Source organism: Littorina saxatilis, linkage group LG8 (genome assembly GCF_037325665.1).
Source record: "Littorina saxatilis isolate snail1 linkage group LG8, US_GU_Lsax_2.0, whole genome shotgun sequence".
In the NCBI taxonomy this organism is placed as follows: Eukaryota; Metazoa; Mollusca; class Gastropoda; order Littorinimorpha; family Littorinidae; genus Littorina; species Littorina saxatilis.
In genome coordinates this window covers 14,230,626-14,256,599 of record NC_090252.1, presented here as the reverse complement: position 1 = coordinate 14,256,599, position 25,974 = coordinate 14,230,626, and the positions used below count along the sequence as shown (strand labels likewise).

The following is a 25,974-nucleotide window of genomic DNA, read 5'->3' as shown; positions in this document are numbered from 1 at the left end:
CACAAATTACACAAACGTCATCTTGTGAGGGACCAAAAAATATTGAAACTCTCGGATGATTTTTTTGTGTGGTATCAACCTCGACCTACGGTCTCGGTTGATACCACAAAAAAATCATCCTCGAGTTTCAATATTTTTCGGTCCCTCACTCGATGACGTTGTGTAATCTCTATGTATTGTCTATTGACAGGATCGCCAACTCGTTGCGCGCGCTCAGCAAGTGGCAGAAAGCGGAAAAGACGATTTTGACAGAACATTTACTTCCGGTACAGTCTTTCAACACATGGAGAAGAAGGAGAATTTCGAAGGGGAGGTGGAGTTTGTGGCTCAGGTAAGTGAAAAGCAAACAAAGCAATACAAAAAGATCATTGCTGATGATTGAAATGAGTCATGTGAATCAACAATAAAGATTGATTGTGGACGGCACGTCATTATTTTTGTTTTTAACACTTGAAACGCACGAGCATCTGACCCACTGGTAAAACCGAAGCTGTGCACGCAAGCTGATCAGCAGATCGTTTTTCTGCAGAATTCTCGCTCACATCGGCCACTATTTTAGCTCAGCGAACCGACAAATTTGCAACAGAACAATTTCTGAATGTTAGAAATTCGGCTGTAGATTTATAGATACCCTTTCTATTCCTTGGTTGTTGTTTTTTCAGGGGGAAAGTACCGACATCTCAATCGCTGAAAAGATGACAGCATCATCACAAAAGAAACTGCAAGAATTGCCAAAAGTAAGTAAACATATTGACAGATCTATGTAAAAGACTATGTATGAAAATTTAGAACTGGAACAACAGATATTCAAGAAATAACCGATAAGTGATATATTATAACTGAACCATTGATTGATTTGAATGTACATCATGCATGGAAGTTAAAAATGGTGCAGGAACTGAAGTCAGATGAACACATCAAAAATATCAGTGCAATATATTTGTTTTCTCTCCCCTGTCGTCATCCTGCCAATCTACACTTCTATCTTCTGGTAGACTACGGACAGGATCTTCAGCGACTGGGTGTGGCGCCTGATGTCTCCACTGTTCCCTGCTTCGTCGCCCCGCCAGCCGGCACTACATTCGACGGAGCAGTTGTGGAGACTATAGACTAAACACGGGTCGCCCACTCAGTGGCAAAAAGCTAAGTGTGCCATGTCATAGCGCCCTTATACCACCTTGTCATCTTATATATTAATGATTTCATGTGAGTGGTGACAACGTGGGGTGTGTGACACCTGCATTAACCAGCACTTTTTACAGATCAGCTATCTTTTCTTAACTATACACGGGATCAGCCTGTTACTATAATTTTCTATACTTTAACTGGCATTTTTGTCAGTGACTACTTGATTTACGTTTTGAACGTAAACAGAACATCTTTTGGAGTGAAGTCTCGAGGGAGGTGGCGAGTTATTACATAAACAGGCGTCTGAAACTTATACTTTTGTTGATTCTATTTAATTGTATGACTGCGAGAGTGGATCGTGGTGTGGTTAGTTAGTTAGAAGTAACTAACCGTTCATAATCACCTTATGTGATATATTGAAACGTGACACCGACAGACACCAAACCATAAGTATTTGAAGTTTCAAGCCTCTAGGTAAAAACTGTTGAAGAAATTATCAATTTTACATTTTGAAGTAAATCCCGCTGTGAATTTGAAGTCTAATATAAAAAGGTCAGCCATTTCCATCATATTTTGTGGTCATCATCAGTCCCTAGCAGACTGTAATGTTTAAGAACTGTAGCGTCATTAAATGCACCCTCCTTCCCGTGTGATTATATAGGGTCAAAGTCTCACTTATGTTCATGGTTTTACATTAGAAAAGACCATCCCTCAACTTAGTCACATTCCAAACATCAACACCCCGACTGCTTGCTGTATGGAACTGGATGTTTTTATGAATGCATTTGTTGCTGTCACTTTGCAACCTTCATTTATCAAAACTTCCTTCAGTGCATAGAGAGCACCTGGGCTGTTCATGTTTGGCATGCAACCATGTTGGGGGATGGTCTTATCCCTTGAAAAAGCAGGAACACATCCGAGGTCCAACACACGTTTCTTACATTCAAACACAGGACATACATATTTCTGAAGACTTTCTGTTTCACAATACATTCGCAAAACCTCTCTGATGACCACATGTGTAACTTTCTGCTGACCACCCACACTCTGCACACCCCATGTATTGACATTTCTGGTGACAACACACACGTTTGTTTGTTTGTTTGCTTAACGCCCAGCCGACCACGAATGGCCATATCATGGCGGTGCTGCTCTGACATATAACGTGCGCCACACACAAGACAGAAGTCGCAGCACAGGCGTCATGTCTCACCCAGTCACATTATTCTGACACCGGACCAACCAGTCCTAGCACTAACCCCATAATGCCAGACGCCAGGCGGAGCAGCCACTACATTGCCAATTTTAAAGTCTTAGGTATGACCCGGCCGGGGTTCGAACCCACGACCTCCCGATCATGGGGCGGACGCCTTACCACTAGGCCAACCGTGCCGGTCAACACACAAGTGTTTACATTCAAACAGAAGACATTTATACATACGTAACGTTTCGATGACCTCTCAAACATTCTGCATTCAACCACAAGACAGCAATGTACACTGAGTTTTAAAACCTACACAGGTCCTTACCTTTTACGGTTTTTTTTTCTTTGGGGGCATTGCTTTTTTTTTATTTTTTTACGTGGGTCTGTGTTTCGATGACATCGCTTGTGTTGACAGTCTCCACAGAGGTAAACGCGCAAGCACAGATCGATCCGCACATATTGTTCGCATCATTGGTTGCATACTAATTAATTACATTTTATAAGTCAATCACAGCGCGTTTCACAAAATCGCAAGTTGCTCGGCTTGGCGCGCGTTTTTGCTTTGGTATTTTCGAACACTGTAGATCTACTCCCGTGAAAAGTGTGCATGGGGTGGCGCAGTGGTACGTAATCTCTCTCAGTGTGCCCTATGGCGCACTGAAGGGAATTCCAATGGGACATTGTGAGATGCTATGCGCCAATGGCGCAAGGCGCACTGGTAAATGAAACCCTGCAAATATTATGGTTTTTTTGTAAAGGAGGGCACTAACTCTTGTCCGCTACTGAAAATTGGTGTTACGGGAATGTAGAACTTACAGTAACAAATGCTTAAGCCCTACAGATATTTGGGGATTTTGTTTACCACAAAGCTGAGCATTAACAGCGCTCTGACAGGGCTCAGTAAGAAAGGCGAAACAGGTGTCATGGAGATCCAGAAGACCATGCGTAAGTAAGTTAAACACGGCAGACCGTTTTTATCTGTTTCGGCAAAGACAGATTATACTATCAATGTTTATTCTTAAAACGTTATGACAGCCACTTCAGTGACATCCTGATTTTGTATTCACAGTGTCGGAAATCTAGATGATATAGTTGTTATCGTTTTTGTCTGGTGGTTAGAAGCATGCGTTTCTTCTTCTTCTTCTGCGTCTATGGGTTGAAAATCCCACGCACACTCGCGTTTCTTTACGTGTATGACCTGCCACTTACGAAGCCATACGCCGCTTTCGGGGGAGAAGCATGCCTTTAAATCCTCCCTCCTGGGCCGTCTAACCAACGCCTCCGACTCCTACCCGTCCCCCTAACCCCGCCCCGCCCCCTAACCCCCCCCCCCCCCCCCCGATCCCTACCTCCACCCCATCGTTATTTATTTGTATAGAATAGAGGCCGATGGCGTTTGGGCTGGATATGTTATCGTGTTGTGCGTGTGTTTTGCGAAAGTGGTCTGTTTTAATCAGTATTTTGTTTGTTTGTTTGTTTGCTTAACACCCAGCCGACCACGAAGGGCCATATCAGGGCGGTGTTGCTTTGACATATAACGTGCGCCACGCACAGGACAGAAGTCGCAGCACAGATTATTCTGACACCGGACCAACCAGTCCTAGCACTAACCCCATAATGCCAGACGCCAGGCGGAGCAGCCACTATATTGCCAATTTTAAAGTCTTAGGTATGACCCGGCCGGGATTTGAACCCACGACCTCCCGATCACGGGGCGGACGCCTTACCACTTGGCCAACCGTGCCGGTTTTAATCAGTATCAGATATGCCGCGGTTAGTCATTTTTCTGTTGATGTACGTGAGTATTTTGTCAAAGTGTTAAACAGTTTTTTTATATTGTTTTTTGATAACAACAAATGTGCACACAATTTGATATATGCATTGGTTATGTCAAAGACAATTCTTTCAGTTCACACGAACGGTGACAGAAGTCAAGAATTCACGCACTTTTGAAAGTTGGTTGGTTTAATTGTGTTCGAACATATATATACACTCAGAAATTATGTACGAAAGACGATATAAATATACAAGTAAAATACATTATATCACAAAACATTCTCATAGGTCTGTGTCGTCTTTATTATGTGTGTGCCTTCAAAGTCAGTAATGACAAACAAGTAGCAATCATGAGAATGTCAAGAATCAGTGTTAAGATCTTTTACATTTTCAGGCCATTCATGTTGGCACATATTGTTTTCGGACATATTTATTCTCACAACTCAACCCTTCCCACACACACACACACACACACACACACACACACACATACACATACACACACACACACACACACACACACACACACACACACACACACACTAATACAGCACACACACATTCGCACTTTCACTCTCTCTCTCTCTCTATAAATTTTTAAAATGAATAAATATTTATAAATAAAATTCTCTTTCAAAATAAATCATTATAGAAAATGTAACAAATTAATTACCCCAACTCCAAGAATTGACCTGTACAAGTCGAGTCTATCATATTCTGGAGCAATTATGTGGAACGCCATTCCAAATATAATTAAATTACGAATTCATGAAACATCATTCAAGGAATATTACATGCTGTTTCTTTTACAAAACTTATAAGAAATATTATCTAGCAGCTGGCAAAATATAACTGTACTCTCTGATTATATTGAAAAACATGATTATATATAATTCATGAAGGATTTAAAAAAAAAATTTTTACAAACACATATTTTTCTGTATATATATATATATATACTTTTCAAGCATTGCTAAACAATCCTAGTGCATCTTAAAATGTCTTATTGGTTGCTTAACATGTGAATCATGATAAATATCTCATTTGTACTGTAGTTAAACTTATCTTTTATTTCAGCTTGTTTGTTACCCCTCAATGGGCGAGGGCCGGATGAAAAGAAGCATGTATATGTTAGGCGCGTTTGATCGATCTGCGCGATCGCGCGATCGCGCTGCGCGTTTGGTGGATCAATCAAACGCGCACACATCGATCGATGTGTGCGCATTTGATCGATGCAAAGAATAGGCTACAAAGAATACAAGAATCGTTAAAACGCGCAGCTTTTATACTCTTGCGCATTTGGACGATCTGTCACAAAGTAAGTCCCTACCACACACACACATCGCACGCCGGAAGTGAAAAGTTTTAAATACAGGAATGTTCCGAAATATACCCCAACAACGTTTTTGATTTGTTTGTTGTCAGGCCTCTCAATCTTTCAAACAGTCTCTCTCTCTCTCTCTCTGTCTCTGTCTCTCTGTCTCTGTCTCTGTCTCTCTCTCTCTCTCTCTCTCTCTCTCTCTCTCTCTCTCTCTCTCTCTCTTATGATCTTATGTCTTATATTACTATTATTGCGTGTGTCTGCGTTTCATCATAAAAAGTTTGTTCCTATGTATTCCCATTTCGATTATTATAACCATTTTGCTTAGATCAGGACTAGCTGGAAGAAAGGCCCTACGGACCTAATGCTATCTTTCCTGTAATAAAGTTCTATGTTTTAATGTTTCTCTCTCTCTCTCTCTTAGTTTCTCAGTCTCTCTCTCTCTCTCTCTCTCTCTCTCTCTGAGTCTCTCTCTCTCTCTCTATCGCTCTCTCTTCTCTCTCTCTGTCTCTCTCTCTTAGTCCCTCTCTCTCTCTCTCTCTCTCTCTCTCTCTCTCTCTCTCTCTTAGTCGCTCAATCTCTCAGGATCTCTCTCTCTCTCTGTCTCTCTCTCTTAGTCTCAGTCTCTCTCTCTCTCTCTTCTCTGTCTCTCTCCTCTCTGCTCTCTGTCTCTCTCTTCTCTCTCTCTCTCTCTCTCACACACACTTTCTCTCTCTCTTTCAGTCTCTCTCTTAGTCTCTCAGTCTCTCCCCCCAATCCCTCCTTCCTCATCTCTGTCCATCCCTCTGACATCTCATGAAAACAGCTGAACTTTTAAATCATTTGCTATTAAAGGTGATTTGTGAGACGGATCGTCCAAATGCGCAAGTATATGAGAGCTGCGCGTTTTAACGATTCTTGTATTCTTTGTATTGATCAAACGCGCACACATCGATCGATGTGTGCGCGTTTGATCGATCCACCAAACGCGCAGCGCGATCGCGCGATCGCGCAGATCGATCAAACGCGCCTAACATATATATGTGACCCTCCACCGCGGAATGAGTCGCATGTCACCTTTGCATGATTTTCATATTTTTACATTTTCCTAAAGAGTTTTGTATGCTCTATCCAGTGGTGAATACCGTTTTAGAAAAGAGAGAAAACTGTTTGAGTTATACGCCTGTGACTAAGGTGACCCTCACACTGTTACCAGACACTCCCCGGACTTATATTAAGCCTAGGGCAGAACCGCGCGAGGTGATATGCGACTCATTTCGTGGTGGAGGGTCACATATTGCTTATTCTGTCACCCTCGTAAAATAAATTTCAATTCAATTCAATTCAATTCTCTCTCTCTCTCTCTCTCTCTCTCTCTCTCTCTCTCTCTCTCTCTCTCTCTCTCTCTCTCTCTCTCTCTCTCCCTCTCTCTCTCCCTCTCTCTCTCTCCCATAGCACACACACATGCGGCATGCACGCGGGCACGCACGCACTCACGCACGCACGGACGGACGCACGCACGCACACACACATACACACCCACACGCTTGCAAGTCTCTTTGGAAATAAATTAGAAATAAAACCACTGGTAAGACCAGGCACACAACCTGCCACAAACAAGCTCTAGTATAAACACTAGCAACTAACGTCACTTCTTGCGCTAAAAGCAGATGATGCCAGGCAGCAGACCAAACATGGACAAGCCACAGGACAAGATGTCATTGTATAACTGTCATATTTTGTGCCCACTTCACACAATGTAAGGGTCCTTGGTTATCATATTTTGTATCCACTCAAGTTCAGACCACTACAGATAAGAGTTCTTGGTCACCATTACAGGTCGTGCCGACGCCAGACCGCTACAATGTCAGGGTCCTTGGTCACTATCACGTATTATATTGTGTGCCCACTTCAGACCACTATATATATTCTGATAGACACGTGGGGGAATTCGGGGGCTCTGATTGGATGGTCTCACACATCCCTTTTCCGATCATCAAAGCTTAACGCTACGGAAGTTGGTAATTTTTTGCCGATATCCAAAAGGATATCGGCAATAACAAAGACGCACGGTTCCGGTTTCTTCGACGTGTATAAAGTACACGCATACCTCGCCAGGTTTGTTTCTGTGACTAGTCGACAGACGATGCCATTTACTTTTTTTGTTTTTTGTTTTTTGCTCACCGTACATGAAATACAATCAGCAAGCTCTCCTGTCCCCATGGAACGTCCATTGTATAGTGCAATAATGAAATGAAGTTACCGGTCTGAAACATTCAGTCGTTGACTTTCTTCTGAGACAATCCTTGTTCTCCTATCATCTAAAGATTTACCGCAGTCTTCGTCACGCGAATCCCCAATAGAAGTCCGACTTTCGAACATAGAATAATCATAGGTAAGCAAGCATGATACGTGACGTCATTTGAATTTTGGCATATTGACGTAATGCAAAACATCCGGTTATCTCGAGTCTTCTTCGTATACGTGTCCGTGGGTTTTCAATGTTCGGTGATTTCTGTGGCTACGTGCGCAAAGGGATCTGCGCACTAAACCGTCGTCTGCATTCGACGAAATGGACCATTCATGTAGTTGTTGTTGACAAAAACATGATTTTAACACAGAATATAATGTCAGAATAACAATATAAACGCTATTGTGTTTTCAGCATAGCAAAACTGAGGGTCCTATATTTAGACTCGAACGACGAGTCGAAGACGAGTCGCATTATACTTGTCTCGTCTAAATATCGGACCCTATTGCTACGCTGAAAACACAATAGCTGTTAATAATGTCAGGATCTATTGTCACTATTACGTATCATCATTTGTGCCGACTTCAGACCACTAGAATGTCAGGGTCTTTGGTCACTATTAAGTATCATCATTTGTGCTGACTCCAGACCACTGTAATGTCAGGGTTCTTGGTCACTATTAAGTATCATCATTTGTGCCGACTTCAGACCACTATAATATCAGGGTTCTAGGTCACTATCACATGTTGTTCCCACTTCAGACCACTAGAATGTCAGGGTCTTTGGTCACTATTAAGTATCATCATTTGTGCCGACTTCAGACCACTATAATGTCAGGGTTCTTGGTCACTATTAAGTATCATCATTTGTGCCGACTTCAGACCACTATAATGTCAGGGTTCTTGGTCACTATTAAGTATCATCATTTGTGCCGACTTCAGACCACTATATAGCTATTCTGATGGACACGTGGGGGAATTCGGGGGCTGTGATTGGATGGTCTCTTCCGATCATCAAAGCATAATGCTACGGAAGTCGGCCATTTTTGCCAATATCCAAAAGTATATTGGCAATAACAAAGACGCATGGTTCCGGTTTACCCATCTGTACCACACGATGTTTTAATCGACAACAGCATACACTGACAACTTAAAAAGCTGTTTGAACAACTGTGTTGTGAAATCGAATGCACTTGGAGTCAGTTTTTCTTCCAAAGTCAGAAAGCGTGTAGCGGTGTGCATGTCTGCGCGAACATGATGCGCGTAAGAAGTTTGTCTGCTATCAAAACCTGAGATCAACGCATCGACGCAAAAACTGTCATTTTGTAAGTTTGGAACAACAAATCAAGGTCATAACAGCTATATAATCGCTATTGTGTTTTCAGCGTAGCAATAGGGTCCGATATTTAGACTCGACAAGCCATAATGTGACGCGTCTTCAGCTCGTCGACATAATACTTGTCTCCTCTAAATATCGGACCATATTGCTACGCTTAAAACACAATAGCTGTTAATTCTGATGGACACGTGGGGGAAATCGGGGGCTGTGATTGGATGGTCTCTTCCGATCATCAAAGCATAATGCTACGGAAGTCGGCCATTTTTCCCAATATCCAAAAGCATATTGGCAATAACAAAGACCCATGGTTCCGGTTTACTCATCTGTACCACACGATGTCTTAATCGACAACAGCATACACTGACAACTTGAAATTCTTCTCGGGAATGTTTTTCAGCTTTACAAATGTCGATAGCATACCCTTTTCTGCTAACTTCCCGATGAAACAGGACTAAATCAATTATTTTCTGTCCCTAAACACCACAAAATGCCCAAAGTCGAAAGATGTGTGCCTGTGTCAGTTGCCGACTGACACAAACTTTCGCATTCGGCTTTTCTTATCTCGTAACTCCACACTAAATAGCCCACTTCCCCTCTGAAGTATTGATGTACAACCCATGGCACTAACATTCATGTAGTCGTTTATAACTGAGGTTGAAAAATTCGCTTCATGACGAGACAAGTATAAATGCCATTCACCCAAACTGGAAACTTCGCTGCCGTCTGCTCGCGATTAGCTGTTCTCTTCTCCTTCCCTTGTTGCATCCTAGTTCTTCAGTTGTTTCTAGTTTTCCGTTTATGTTGTGTTTTGGTCTTCTTCATGAGTAGTCTTGTTCAAAATTTAAAAAAATCAAACTTCTTTTTGTTGTATTCGAATGAACTAATAAAATATCAGTTATCGTTAGATTTGACTGTGATATCAACATTTATCAGTCTGAATGTCGAGAAAGCTGAAATCATATCAGATCGAGGCGTAACTGACCGTCGGATTGCAATCTGTTGTCGAAGAAACGGAGTGAAAAGAAATTTGAAAGGGGAACTACTCTTGTCGGTAGACAAAGTATGAGAGTTACTTGCCTTGGAAATTTGCTTGTGTTGAACGTTTGTGCACGGCAGATCTAGATTCAGAAAACAACCGAACTCATGGATTTTCATGGAGATTCATGTGTTCAAGCAGTGTAGTTGTTAATTTAAATGCGGTATGTTTGTACTGTTGGCTCCAGAGATGTATACTTCGTACATTAGAGCGTTCGGAACTTTTTAGTCGCAAAAGTAGTACCGACACAGAACAGCTTCTCAACCCATTGCGCTATCGAGGATTCAGGCTGTTGCTGGGTCGTTATTTGTTTGGTTGCTGGGTCATTATCGAAAAATAACTATCTCTACAAGTTTACCGAGGTAAAAAAGCAGAGGGGGGAATAAGGTCCGATATTTAGACTCGAACAAGTATAATGCGACTCGTCGGCATTATACTTGTCTCGTCTAAATATCGGACCCTATTGCTACGCTGAAAACACAATAGCTGTTAATAATGTCAGGGTTCTTGGTCACTATCACATGTTGTTCCCACTTCAGACCACCAAAATGTACGGGTCAGTGGAGATATCCTTCTCTGCGGCCACAAGCATCAGATAGTCATCTGCACACAGAAGATAACATTATTAAGTTTCTGTGTGATAGTTGTACGGGAAAGAATGCGCCATTTTATGTTTGCAAGAAATGTCCACGAAATTTACAGTGGAAGTGCTATACTGCACAAATTAAAAATTAAAAACTGCAAAGGTAACAACATAATTATCAGCAATCTCTCTCTCTCTCTCTCTCTCTCTCTCTCTCTCTCTCTCTCTCTCTCTCTCTCTCTCTCTCTCTCTTTCTCTACCCTCACTCTCTCTCTCTCCTCTCTCTCTCTCCAACTCTCTCTCCTCTGTCCCTCTCCTCTATCTCTCTCTCCTCTCACTCTCTCCTCTCGCTCTCTCTCCTCCCCTCTCTCTCTCTCTCATCTCTCTCGCTCTTCTCTCTCTCTCACCTCTCTCTCTCTCTCTCTGTCTCTATCTCTCTCTCTCTCTCTCTATCTCACTCTCTCTCTCCCTCTCTCTCTCTCTCTCTCTCTCTCTCTCTCTCTCTCTCTCTCTCTCTCTCTCTCTCTCTCTCTCAGTGAAACATTACCAAAAAAAGTAGCAACAGTACTTTTACAGTGGGACCCCTTTTGGAGATCTCTAATTATGCAAGTTAAGATCTTGAGAGGGAGAGAGTCTAGACATGCAGGTAACAGATGTTATTAGCAGAAAATCTGGTCAGCAACTAGGATCGTTAAAGGTGGATGGTCTTAAAAATTGGTTAACTCTACTGTTGTAATTTTTCCTAAAAGTTACACACTTTTGACGCTGGCCGCCGACGATCTGTGGCTTTCGTCATATGCCCATGACGTCACGTTGCCTGTTGACTGGTAGTTGTTTCCCGATGCGGCTTGATGTCTCATGACGTCATCGTTGTGTGAGAGGTTACTCCTTGACGGAACAAGATTTTGGTCACCGGGTTGTGTTCTTCGAGCTGCAGAAAATATAGGTAGCAGAAAAATATGTTGTTACAAATGAAACTGTTATCAACAAGAAATTCCTCCGAGGTAGAAAAAAAACACCCCCGTCAACGAGAAATAACCTTCTCAGTTGGTGGCAGTGACTGAGTGAGAATGGTTATTTCCCTTTGACCATTAAGATGTCCCTCTATAAGTCCTTGTATAATTTTAATCCACCAATAACTCCCTAACCGTGTGTTTGACTGGTCCCAATTTTTGTAAGGACCGTCTCAGGAATGTATAGAACCTGTTCACCAAGTTTGGTGACGATCGGTCCGTTCATTCTTGAGATCTATATGCGAACACAAACACACAAACACACAAACAAACACATCGACCGAAACCTATACACACCCCTATACCGGGGTTGTAATGATAGTGTCTGCCTGCCTATCTGTTTCTCTAACACACACACACACACACACACCCCCCCCTACCGCTCACGTTTCCCTCTCTCCCTCTCTCTCTCTCTCTCTCTCTCTCTCGCTCTCTCTCCGTCTCTCCGTCTCTCTCTCTCTCTCTCTCTCTCTTTCTCATCTCTTTCTCTACCCTCTCTCTCTCTCTCTCTCTCTCTCTCTCTCTCTCTCTCTCTCTCTCTCTCTCTCTCTCTCTTTGCGAATGAGGGAACCAACGTGTCACTTTGACATCAGGGGACGTCACTCAGTTGCTTGGGGGTCGTTCATTTTTGGGGAGCATGGAACATTTAGGTAGCCTACATGTATTTTTGTTTTTAACCAATAATTAACTGAATACTAAAGTGAAACTGCATGCTCACGGGTACATTTAGCCTAACTGTAACTCATACTGTAAGTTGCTAATCGATAAAACGGTGCAGAGGGTTATCAAATCGTAAAATGCATGGTCGGCGATTAAACCGTCAATACCCCCGAATTTTTGCAAAGCCGACACACACACAGAAGTAGATCTAACTCGACAGCATGTATCCAAACACCCGCAGAAAAAAGTGCCTTGTCAAACGTTCTAATATACTGATAATATCGTTATTGAAACAATCACAGTGCACTAAAAGATTTATAGAGCAAATCGAGAAAATTAATTGTTGAACTTTGCGCGCTTCGTTCAATAACTCATTTTCTCCATGTGCTCTATAAACCTCGTAGCGCACTGTGAAGTCTCAATAACTTAATTAATTATCAATATTACTAGTAGTTTTGTTGTTTATCCTACATACGTGAGAGAGACACTCGTGAGATAATAATCGTTCAAATCAGACGTGTGTATATCATGTAAATGAGGTCATGTCAAGCAAGTCTGGCATGGACCTGTTTTTCTACTGCTTATGATGCCAAAGTCACCGAGACAAACGTCATTATAGAAAACAAAATTGCGCTCGCTAATTACCCTCGATGAATTTTTAGAACTAACACGTCACGCCACACTTTTTGAGTGACGTTTCTTTACTTTGACGTAATAGATTGCACGAGGCTTCAGAAGAGATCGAGGTTCCAAAACAAGCGTCTTCAATTTAGCTGCCTCGACTGCAGGACATTTTCAGTAAAAGTATGTTGGATAAACAGAATACTACATGGCTTGCTGTTTCGTACCAGATTTACACTCGTTGCTTTTTTAAATAGTGAACAACTCGCTTTCGCTCGCAGTTCAATATTTAAAAAAAAATCGTGTAAATCTGGTACGACACAGCAAGCCATGTAGTATTCTCTATATTACCATTATCATAATTGTTCTGATTACTTTTATTATGATATCATGAGTTACTTGTTACGGTGGTTTTTTTTCAGGTGTTAGTACTATTCTTGTCCCTCATGGGTGAGGGCAGATTGTAAAAAAAACATGTACTGCTTACATCATTGGCCTATCCTCGTAAATAAAAAATATCTTTTGTTATCTTATCTTATCTTATCTCTCTCTCAATATTTCTTTCTCTCCCGCTCTCTCTCCTCCCCCCCCCCCTCTCTCTCTCTCACCTTCTCTCTATCACATAATAAGAAAGAAAGGTAAGAAAGGACCGCATTATCCTTCCATAATAAAGTTATTGTTTTCGAGTTATCTCCCTCTCTCTCTCTCTCTCTCACTCTCTGTCTCAGTCTCTCTCTCTGTCTGTCTGTCTCTCTTTATCTCTCTCTCTCTCATTCTCTCTCTGTCTGTCTGTCTGTCTCTCTCTTTATCTCCCCATCTGTCTCTCTCTTTATTCTCTCTCTTTATCTCCCCCTCTCTCTCTCCATCTCTCTCTCTATGTATCTCCAAGTCTCTTTTTCTCTCTCTTTCTCTCTCTCTCTCTGCCACCCCCCCCCCCCCTCACTCTCACATTCTCTCTCTTTCTCTCTCTATCTCTCTTACTTTGTCTCCCTCTCCCCCTCTCTCTCTCCCTCCCTCCCCCAGTACCCCAGTCTTTCCCTGCAACTCCCTTACCACATCCTCTCACGCAGACGATGACGACGACAACGGCAAGGATGATGATGACGACAGCGCTTACAGCAGGGACGACAACTCGTGTTGTGTTGGAACTCTCATCTTTTTCCACTGGTTGTCCCGTGTTGGTCACTGTAGAGACATTTCGCTCTGTTAGGCCTGACAGGGATTTAAAACACACAGTTAATTCCTTCCGTGTTATCACTGTTAAGACATGTCACCCTGCTAGGCCTAAACGGGACTTTATACACTAGATAACGTATGGTTCACTGTAAAGACATTTCGCTTTGTTAGGCCTGACAGGGATTTAAAACACTAAGTCCCTCCCGTGTTGGTCACCGTAAAGACAATTCGCTCTGGTGGGCCTGGCAGGGATTGTAAAGGCATAGTCCCTGCCATGTAAATGATTCGACTCATCATCTCAGATCTGGCCAGGCTTTTACATGGGGTAGGACCATCATTCTCCCCACTTGAACACTTTTTATTTGGTTTTTGGTTTGCTTAACGCCCAGCCGACCACGAAGGGCCATATCAGGGCGGTGCTGCTTTGACATTTAACTCGTGCGCCACACACAAGACAGAAGTCGCAGCACAGGCTTCATGTCTCACCCAGTCACATTATTCTGACACCGGACCAACCAGTCCTAGCACTAACCCCATAATGCCAGACGCCAGGCGGAGCAGCCACTAGATTGCCAATTTTTAAAGTCTTAGGTATGACCCGGCCGGGGTTCGAACCCACGACCTCCCGCTCACTGGGCGGACGCCTTACCACTAGGCCACCGTGTTGCGCTACTTGAACACATACCCAAAATCAATTTCCTGGCTGCTTTGTGTGCGATTGATAATTTTTTCTATAAAAATAAATGTCGCAAATTACCATGTGTGTCCGTTGAAGAGGTAATTCATGAAACAATGTCACTCTGTTCAGAAAACACCAAGGATATTAACTGTTTTGACTGTGAATGCCCCCTAACTCCCACCCCCACCTCCCCCCCCCCCCTCTCCAAAAGCTACACACTTTAGTTTGGTGGTTAGAAGGCTGTCACTGCAAAGACGAAGGATATCTTAAAATCGGTGTTTAAACGTACGGTCATTCACATTTAAAACAGTACGTTTGGGTGCTCTTCGATTACTGTTAATCCTAAAATTGTGTTGTAAAAACAACAAGTTTACCTACTAACAGGGAGACATTTCTTCTTGTCATCATTTCACGAGTTTTCATTCACAAACACCTGGGAAATAAATCTCATGTTCCCCATGCAATAAATCCCCGGTTACCATAGTTGCAGGAAGCAGGTTATACATGGATAATCAAAAGCAAACCCAATAGAAACGCTCGGGGATTCTTCGGCTCTTTTCATTGGCGTTTCCCCAGACCTAAACAGACGACACGACACTGCTTTGCAAAGTTCCAAAAACGAACTGGCAAACTGGCAAAAGTAAACAAAAAACAAAACTACTTCATGAAAGGTCATAAATTCACCACAAACAAATGAAACCTAGCGATATGTTTTGTCTTCTTACAAAGTCATGGAGTGCGTGTATCTGTGTTTCGATACACAGACGTTCGGAGAAACACGAACGTCAAGTTCAAGTCAAACCAATTGACCCCTGACACACACATTTTGACCCGTGCACAAGACGTTGTATCGATAAACGAAGCGCAAATAAGAAATAATAATAAAAGCAAAGAACATAGCAACAAGATATGCAAACATCTAACAAAGCCGAGCAAGCAGAATGACAGGTCTAATGAAAAACAAAGAGGCAATGAGTCGGAAACAAGATCGCGATTCTTTCCTTCGCTGCACGACGCAAATCTTCTGTGACCTTTGACCCAACGTAGCTTCCACATTCGATCACTAAGCTTAATATTTACAACTGAAAACCGAGGGGGTGGAATACTGAGAGGAACATACAGAACTGTGCATCCTCAAACCTGACATATTTATCTCAACATTTTATGAACTCAAAACACAGAAAGTTGCTTTCACACGCCAGCTTTGATTGCAACAACGTGCTGGGGCCCCAAACCATGAGTTATCAAAACGGAACTCGTGTTTCAAAGCATGGCTCCCTGTGTTGATTTGGCACTTATTTTCTCACTACCAAAATGATGACAAAAACGATGTTTGGTGGTTTGTTGTCAGACCAGCTTTTTTGTCGGTCCTCGGGGGGCATATCGACTTTTGTTTCATATTTATTGACCGCGGCGGCCTTCGGCCTTGGTCAATAAATATGAAACAAAAGACGACATGCTCCCCCTCGGACGGACAAAAAAGCTGGTCTGTCAACAACCCATCAAACATCTTATTTTGTCGCGCTTACGTTATCCAGAACTAACTTATTATTCCCTGAGCTGGAAAAATATTTCTGTCTGTCGTCGTTGCTTGCTCAACAAATTGTGTCTAACAATAACGATAATAAACATAACAATATACTATACCATTTTTCTCATAATATATCTTCCTTCATCGTTCCTTGTCCTACACATGTGCACAAACAACAACGATATTACATCTCTTCTCATCGAACCGTGCCTCAGTTACACATTTGCCAAAACACGTATAGGCGCCTACTCACTGTGTTTCGAAGCGTTGCAAAACGTGTTCAGAGCCGACACAGTTGTGAGCAAAACCCACCACGAAAATCTGCGGTATTGTAGAAACTCCATATCACCGATAGACCTGGTCAATTAAAGAGCTGTATGAAATGCGCTGTATTCATGCCTGCGGACACTATAAAAAAGTGCAAGCACATATTGTGGACAGTTTTGATTTCCGCGTCAGGCGGCTGGAGTCTTATTACACTCTTAGCCCTTTGTTCGAGGATGTATTGCCAGTGATAATGACATTGACTTGTCAACACGGAAATGACAGGTCATTATTGAGTATCATTCATTTCCTTGTGTGTTTTCCCGTGAGTTATATTCCAACCTTCACCGCTGACGTATGGTGATATTTCCTGTTGATGTGCGATAGAAAGGGAAATGTGCTAAGACTGTACTGATCGTAAAAGTTACTAGAAGGAAAAGGCGGGAGGGAGTGGGGGGGGGGGGGGGGGGGGGGGGGGGGGGGGGGGTGGTGGAGATGGAAGGAGTTGTAAGCCTTGGGGGGGGGGGGGGGGGGGGCTAATGAATCGTGGTCACAAGGTCCCACACTCACTGCATGAACTTACTGAGGGACAAAATACCCGTGTGTGTGTGTGTGTGTGTGTGTGTGTGTGTGTGTGTGTGTGTGTGTGTGTGTGTGTGCGTGTGTGAGTGAGTGTGTGTGTGTGAGTGTGTTTGTGTGTGTGTGTGTGGGCGTGTGTGTGTGTGTGTGTATATGTAAGTATGTATGTGTGTGTGTGTGAGTGTGTGTATGTATGTGTGAGTGTGTGTGTCTGTGTGTGTGTGTCTGTGTGTGTCTGTGTGTGTCTGTGTCTGTGTGTGTCTGTGTGTTTCCTTCTCACTGGAATGAGGGCAAGAAGCCAAGCCGAAATAACTGTTTTACTGCTAGTGCCATTGTGTTTGGAATGAGCTCATCCTCTCTCTAGCCTCCCCACCCCCCTCCCCCTCCCTCACCCCGAACCCAGATCTGTGCAACACCAATTCAAAAACAGATAGACTGTCGAGTCAGTATAGCTTTGCACGCGAGATTTGTCGACAAATTTTAGATAAGTTTATTATCTGTATCATAAGTGATTGTCTGTCTGTCTACTTAACCTTCACCGGATCATGTTTTTGGACTACGCAGTCCGGATGATGTGGGTCGTGTACGACCCATACTTTCTAAAGAAGGATTTAACGTAAAAAGTATGGGTCGTACACGACCCACGCCATCCGAATAGGGATAAACTCTTTACCGCCTCTTTGCAGAGAATGGGTCGTACACGACCCACGCCATCCACTATAGGGATAAGAACGGGAGAATGTCTTCTTTAATTCCATATGGGTCGTCCACCACATCCGGGCTGTGTAAATTTAAATGACGTCATTGTTTTTTTGAAGGTTTACAATGATAATCCTTTAAAAAGTGGTCGATAGGAAGGTTCTATGTTGTTTGACGATTACATAAAATCTCAATTAAAAACTCCCAATAGTTTTAGATATACAGACACTTTTTTGAGTCTCTGGGTCGAGGTAGGGGAGACCGGGGCTAGTCCGCCTACTTTTATGCTACTTTTATGCTTTTGGTAGCATAACTGGCGAGTTTGATGAACTAGAAGACTGATTTCTTTTATTTTACATCAAGACAAATGTGTAGCTGATATCAATGTGCAGACAGTTTTTATGTGCGCATGAACATTTGTTGTACATACTGCTTACGGCGAACATGCCCCATGACAAATAGGCGGACTTGCCCCTGCACGGGCAGGCAACTCTAGTGCCAGATAACGAGCACAACATGGGAAGGAAGAAGCAAAACTTTCGTCAGAACTCGACCTTAATTAACGCACTTTCACTCGACACCAAGACTAAGTATTTGTTCTCAGAGGTAATGCATTAAAACCTAAGTCAACTCCTATGCATTCATGTTACAAAAATGAAGAAAAACACTTTTTGTGATCTGTACTCACGATATATGGGCGCGCAACCTCTGAACTTCTGCAGGATATGGCGGGAAGAAGGGACACCACTCCCACATGGTGTGAATGACTAAAAGGTGGCAAACGTAAGAATAAACAGACAAAGACGGATGTGCCCCGGGGGCGGACTAGCCCCGGTCTCCCCTACTGTTAACACTTTCTACCCCTCCTATGTTGACCAAGTTTTTTTTACCCGAGACCTGCTGAGCTGCAGCAGGTCACTCAGAATTGTAGTTACTGTGTAGTAACTGTGTATCAACACACTGGAATACAGGCGTTAGATCGACGTTTCAGGAAGTGACTGAAGCTAACAGTCTGGTCAGATAGAGCCATATGAGCGGGTACGGATATCCGTACCTGGGAGACAATGAGTTGTAACATTACCCGCTAATCCGACTTGGTCGTGTGACAGACGTTTTCTTCCACACGAGATTACGTTGATTGTCTAACGAAGCCGTCAGGCTGAGTTAGACATCAGCTAATCGAGTGTGGAAGAAAAATTTGTCACACGACCAAGTTGGAATAGCATTTATGTCTCACAGCTTCAACAGAGGAGAGAACAAACACGTTTTGTGTACTCAAGCTTGACAAACCTAAAGACAGGAGCAGCCATTGTGGAGAGATCTACTTTTTGACGGAAGTGACCGAACAACCGTGAATGATGTCTCGGTATATGTGAATGACGTCACAGTCATCGTCACAGTCTGTATCTTTTGAAGCATCGCATTCTTCATGACGCCTTTTTGTGTCTGCATCCGGAAATGTTTGTTCATTCCGGAATCTTTGTCATATATGTTCAGAACTCTGTCCTTATAGTGTCAGACTAACAGGCCTTCTGAGCGAGCCACTTTCCAAGGGCAGCTAAATTCGCCCATGAAAACAGTACTGTCGTCTGGGATGCCGTTTTCAGTACTCTGAGCGTTGAAGAATTTGTAAAGAGAAGAAACGATAACAGCAGGAGAAGTAAAAGTCGTGTGTGCATATTTTGGCTTTTGGAGGGACGATTTTGAGTTTGAATCCGTTCTTGTCATGATCCTAAAGCGTGCAACATACAATCTTGCACACGTTTGCTTTAGTTGTGGCAAAGAAGGAAAGCGTGTGACATTTTGTTTTGTCATACTCATAGACCTCTACTCTAGGCTGTAAGCAACGTCAAACAATTGATATCTGTTGACCAATACTCAGAAATAGGTAAGGTCGTGTGAACCGACCATTTATTGTTCTTTTTCATCATTGAAATGACGTCATTGTAATGATGTATGTAATGTTGTACCTTTGGGTCCTAATGCAAGGGAAACAACTCGGTGTTCTCCCGGGGATGATGTCCCTTACTTTTGCTATCATCATGGCGTCGTGCTTATGACTCAATAAACCGTCAACACCAAATCCACCTTTGTCACTGTTCCATATGTCCATCGACACCGATCATCATCATCATCATAACTCATAATACCGGAACATTATGATGTAGGTGTGACGTCACATCAAGCAAACCAATTCTAGAGAGTGGTCAGGGGTGTGTTCTTTTGCACTGCCTGCTGGTGTAGTTTGTTGTGTGTCCTGTTTGATACAAAACGAAACACAGACAATCTGCAGCCTAGCTTGCAAGACAAAAGCTCGAAGATCAAAGTGCAGAGGACGATTGAGCAGGACGGGAATGACGGAGAAAGAAACACTGATATGTGCTGTCCTGATTTTGGACACAGTTGGTGAGTTCCAGTGCCACTGGGACCCCTCACTTTGTTTGGGTCACTTCTACTATTTTCACATTTCTGCCCATTTCAATAGTTAAACATGTCTTCTTTCATATGCAGTTATTTAAGATACATCGTTGATTTGCAGGCAGAAAAGTAGATAGGCAAGGTAGAAGGGAAAATGAGCAGGCCTCGCGGTTTGTTTACGTCCCCTCGTATTATTCCAAATTGTATTTGTGTCAGTTATGATTCATGCGGATGTTGAACTTGTGTGACAAGTGTCACCCATCGTACTCATAAAGGCTTTTTTTCATTGACCGTTCACTGTCGAGTCGGTTCTTGGACTGGTTAACACTAGTGGGCATTTTGGAACTGTTAGACAGTAAGTTCCAAACTGGTGCGACTCTATTACTGAATGAACATATTTAGGATAACCAGCTCTATTGACTCCCTTTACTAAATAATATATGTAGTGGGATCAAAAAAATTCTTTTTGCACTCATTTTTCTTCTGTTTGACGGTAGTTGAATTGTGGTGCTTGTGCACTGTTGCATTTCTTGTATATGGACTTTTCTTGTGCTGGCAAACTCTATGAAAATGTCTAAGTTAAAAAAACTACTGTGCACTGTGCAACAATTCCTTCAATACATCATCCATGAGGTAGCTGAAAGCTGCTGGACCTGATGGAGTCATACCAGAAGTTTTCAAATGTGCACATGCTCATATTATTCTTTTTTTGGTCCAACTGTTTAATGCTTTTTTTTCCCTCTGGAGTTTACCCTGAAGCGTGGACTGAAGCCATCATCCACCCCTTACATAAAAAGGGCGATGTACAAACCACCAGACAATTATGGAGGTATATCTTTGTTAAACATCTGTGGCAAGTTGTATAGTTTCATTACTAATAAGCGTTTATCGAGTTGGGTAGAAGAGCAACATTTACTCGGTGATATACAAGCAGGGTTTCGGAAAGATCACTCCACCGTTGATCACATTATTTACTTTGTTCAGTATGATTCAGAGGCATTTGCCCTTCGCTCCCTGTTACCCGAGCGCCAACAACAATACGCTTATCAAACTGAGACTATTGCAGTCAGTTTCTGGAAAAGAAAGATGGGAATTGAAATAAACAAGGACATTTGGCAGATAGCAAGCAACGCATCAAAAGAAGTAAGATTGAGACTGCTACACTGGAAAATAACTCATAACATTTATCCAACGAACATTATATTGTATAAAATGGGCATTGCTGAGAGTATTAGTTGTACACATTGTACAGAAGAGACAGATTATATCGAACATTTCTTTTATTATTGTATAAAAATAAGCAAAGTGTGGAATCTTGTTGAAGAAGCCTTCTTCACCGCTTGTTCAAAAAGAATTCATGTTGATGTGCGGGATGCCCTATTTGGCCTAGTTAAAAGGAATTCTATTTCATCCGCTGAAGCAAACTATGTCAATTTGCTGATCTTGATTGCAAAAATGTGCATAGGTATTTATAGATACGGTACCCCTTTAGAGATCGGATGTATTTTTGAAAAAGAGTTAAGTTTAAGAAAAATAATTGACTTGTGACTCGCATATATGTTGCTATCTGTGAAATTGAAATAAAGAAACGTTAGGTAACAAAAGGAGAAATGATGACGGAAGAAAATATAGGACAAAATGTATAAAAAATATAAAAAAATAGATGGAGAGAGAGAAGATAGAACGAGAGGAGACAGTGAGAGAGAGAGAAAAAAAGAGAGAGAGAGAGAGAGAGAGAGAGAGAGAGAGAGAGAGAGAGAGAGAGAGAGAGAGAGATAGAAAGAGAGAGATTGGCAGACTATGGGAGAGAGGGGGAGAGAGAGACCGACAGAGTATGGGGGAGAGGAGAGAGAGAGAGAGAGAGAGAGAGAGAGAGAGAGAGAGACGAAGTAAAAAAGAAGAAGACAGAAAAATCCGAAGAACAAAATTCAGAAAAAAAACAGACAAGTCGAAGAGAAAGAAAGTGGATGCAGAGAAAGACAGACTAGGGAGTGAGTGAGAGAGAGAGAGAGAGAGAGAGAGAGAGAGAGAGAGAGAGAGAGAGAGAGTGAGAGAGAGAGAGAGAGAGAGATGTTGTGTGGACAAGTGTGAGAAAGAGAGAGAGAGAGAGAGAGGAGAGAGAGGAGAGAGAGAAAGAGAGGGTAAATGTAAATAAAAAAAATTAAAAACAATTGTCCATGATCTGTTTACTGTCCATTGAGTGTGAAGCTGAGAGAAAGAGTGAGACTGAAGGAAAACAATAATAACTTAAGAATTAAAATGATTATATAAAAAAAAATTAAAAAAAACTTCCGATATAAAAAAAAACAAAAAAACGCACGCACATGTCTGATCTCCTAAAAAAAAAAGAAAAAAAAAGAGAAGAAAAAAAGAAAAAAAACAACAACAAAAAAAACAATAGGAAGAGGAACGAAAACATCAATCAATCAATCAATGAGGCTTATATCGCGCATATTCCGTGGGTACAGTTCTAGGCGCTCTGCAGTGATGCCGTGTGAGATGAAATTTTTATACGGCCAGTAATTGCAGCCATTTCGGCGCATATTTACCTTTCACGGCCTATTATTCCAAGTCACACGGGTATAGGTAGACAATTATTAACTGTGCCTAAGCAATTTTGCCAGGAAAGACCCTTTTGTCAATCGTTGGATCTTTAACGTGCACACTCAATGTAGTGTACACGGGGGGGAGTTCGGACACCGAAGAGAGTCTGTACACAAAGTTGACTCTGAAATACATTTCCGCCGAACCTGGGATCCAACTCACGCTGACAGCGGCCAACTGAATACAAATCCAGCGCGCTACCAACTGAGCTATATCCCCGCCATCAGGAGGAAAAAAACAAAACAAAAACACACACGCCCGCGAGGTGGGGCAATGCCCTTCGCTCCCTGCGAGCTGTGTGTCCCCCATAGCGTTTTAGTTTTAAAAACAACAGGATATGTCAGAGTTGTAGATTGCTTTTGTGAAGAACGAGACATGGTCGAGGCCGTGTTTATCGTCCGGGTTAAAGAGTTGAATTGGCATAAGGTTATATTTGTCCATATAATCATACAGGGTTGCAAATCGGGTTAAGTTTGAAGTACATTTTACGAAGGTGTGCTCTATGGTAATTTCGCTGCCACACTCGCAGTTTCTTTTGAAAACGGAACAATTGAGGCCTTTGGTACGGGCCCTTCTTAGTATGCGTAATAGGGCTGGAGGGAGTTTAGGAAAAAAGCCCCCTTTGATGTATTTCATGGGGTCGTTCGTGTGTGTGCTGTTTAGTTTTGTAAGTAAAAATGCGTTTAGGAAGCTATGGTATTCTGAGATGGAGTAGCCAATATTAATTTCGGTTGAGGAAAAAAGGGCAGCCTTCTTTGCTGCAGTGTCGACTAGATCATTTCCTCTTAGGATAGTATGCGATGGAATCCATATTAGGTCTAGGGCCCTGCCTTGTAAGATTACTTGATGACATACAAATACAATTTCTTGTTGCATATTTGATCTGTTTTTTGTCCCATTTTCTAGGGCTTCTAGGGAAGATTTGGAATCTGTACAGATTACCACTCCTGCGGGTGAAACTGGCATATCGTTAATAAATGAAACTGCCATAAAGATAGCATATAGCTCTGCTGAGAAAATTGAAATGCCTTTATTTAATTTATAGCACTTTTCGATTTTTAATTCTGGGATTACAAAGGCACAGCCCACTCTGCCGTCTGCCAGCTTCGACCCGTCTGTGTATACTTTTAAAAAGTGGCTATATTTCTTGTTACACCCCCGGTATAGGGGTGTGTATAGGTTTCGGTCGATGTGTTTGTTTGTGTGTTTGTGTGTTTGTGTTCGCATATAGATCTCAAGAATGAACGGACCGATCGTCGCCAAACTTGGTGAACAGGTTCTATACATTCCTGAGACGGTCCTTACAAAAATTGGGACCAGTCAAACACACGGTTAGGGAGTTATTGGTGGATTAAGATTCTACAAGGACTTATAGAGAAAAATATTCATGGTCAAAGGGAAATAACCTTCTCAGTTGGTGGCAGTGAGAATGGGTGCAGTGAGAATGGTTATTTCCCTTTGACCAACGGGGGTGTTTTTCCTACCTCGAAGGAATTTCTTGTTTATTGTTTCTTTTGCCAGTGTGGCCAGATACAAGTGATCGGTTTTTTTGAGATTATATTTGCTTTTGGAGATGATGTTGGGGGGTTCTAATAACCACGGCGGGTATATTGGGGCCGAGATAAGTTCAATGTCTTTTATCTGCTTGTTTATGTTGTCGAGGAAATTTTCTGCATAATGTTTAATAGGAAGGGCTTTCTCGTGGAGTTTAGGGGTATAACGATTGTTGAAGGTTTTCGTTTTATAATCGTTGGTTAGATCGTTTATGGTCTGTGTTACACTATTTGGGGATCTTTGCTGTCTGATAAAATATTGAGTTGTCCGCAGTAGACGTTCCTCGTCGAGGGTGAGCCAGCCCACTTCTCTATAGGTAGCTTTCACAGAGGCCCATCTAGGTACATCTAATGCTATTTTCAAGGCCCTTACTTCGGTTGTTTGCAGTTTTTTGAGGATGGTTTTAGGCGCTGAAAAGAAGGATTCCTGCCCGTAGGCGAGACGCGAACGGACAAGGGCTCCCACCACCAGCGTCAGACTGTTTTGGCTGTTTGCCCACGGTTTAGTTTTGAGGAACCTGATCTCTTAGTAGAACGGTTCAATAGACTTTTATTGAACCTATAATGCAATAACACTTGACAACTCTGAAAGATGGGGACGCTATGCTCCCACGACGGTTGCCTGCGCGAGAGACACCACGTGACGGTCTGTCGATTTAACTATGGTATTACGTCATCACAGTTACGTCATCAGCTATGATGACATCATTTACATGACAGTCTGCACATAAGTTGACTTGGGAGATTGGACCAATCTCCACCTTTACCCCACCAAGCGCGGCCGGGATTCGAACCCACACTCAAGAGAACAGGTAGAGACCCTGTTACGTATAACCATTCAATCAGGCAAGAAAACGGTCAACAGTCAAAACCTACGAATTATTTTTCAGTTTTGTTTCCAGATCTGTTGAACGCCAAACAGTTGATTCTGTTGACCAAGACTTTGAGAGATGGGGTCGTGTAAACCGAGCCTTAATTGTTCTTTTACATTATTGAAATTACGTCATTGTGCTTATGACATTGTTTGCGGTCACATCAGGCATTCCCTATTCAGAAGAAAAGTCAGGTTTTGTTTCGTGCCTCCCGATACATTTTGTTGTGTGCCCTGTTTCATACAACACTTAAAATGGGAACTGTCCAACGCCGTTTGCAAGACAAAATATCAAATTGGAGAGGACTTCGGAGCAGAACAGACTCAATGGAGAATAAAACAGGGATATTTCTCGTGCTGATTTTCGTCACAGCTGGTGAGTTCAACTGCCTGGAAGGGGTGAGAATGTGAGGGGAAGACGAAGGGGGGGGGGGGGGGGGGAGGATAAGACATTGCCGGTACAGGAAAGAGTCTTTTAGTATTGAGATGTGTGGCTATATGAACGGCGTCGGTAGGTAGATCTACTCTGCAACAAGTTACTCCAGACTGAATGCTTTCCTATATTCAAGACTGTGTGTGTGCGTGTCTGTGTGTGCATCTGTGTGTGTATTGGTGTGTGTGGGGAGGGGGTGGGTGCATGTGTGGGGGTGTGTGTGTGAGAACGAGAGAGAGAGAGAGAGAGAGAGAGAG

General features: G+C 42.5%; 1 protein-coding gene and 1 long non-coding RNA gene across 3 annotated transcripts in view; both read right to left on the bottom strand.

The window, feature by feature from the left end:
• LOC138972882 (uncharacterized) overlaps window positions 1-25,974 on the bottom strand; it is a 189,318-nt gene that overhangs the window by 141,707 nt on the left and 21,637 nt on the right. The gene's annotated exons all lie outside the window — the stretch shown is intronic.
• On the bottom strand, window positions 10,433-16,787 carry LOC138972187 (uncharacterized). 2 transcript variants are annotated; one of them, XM_070344930.1, is made up of 4 exons: window positions 16,550-16,787; window positions 13,964-14,122; window positions 11,374-11,547; window positions 10,433-10,636 (listed from the first exon to the last, which is right to left on the bottom strand). In XM_070344930.1, exons 1-4 carry the CDS (start codon window positions 16,638-16,640, stop codon window positions 10,569-10,571), a joined length of 492 nt encoding a protein of 163 aa, XP_070201031.1. In that variant the 5' UTR covers window positions 16,641-16,787; the 3' UTR covers window positions 10,433-10,568. The 2 variants fall into 2 exon arrangements, with proteins under 2 accessions (XP_070201031.1, XP_070201032.1); XM_070344931.1 differs by having other exon boundaries at window positions 10,434-10,636; window positions 13,964-14,095.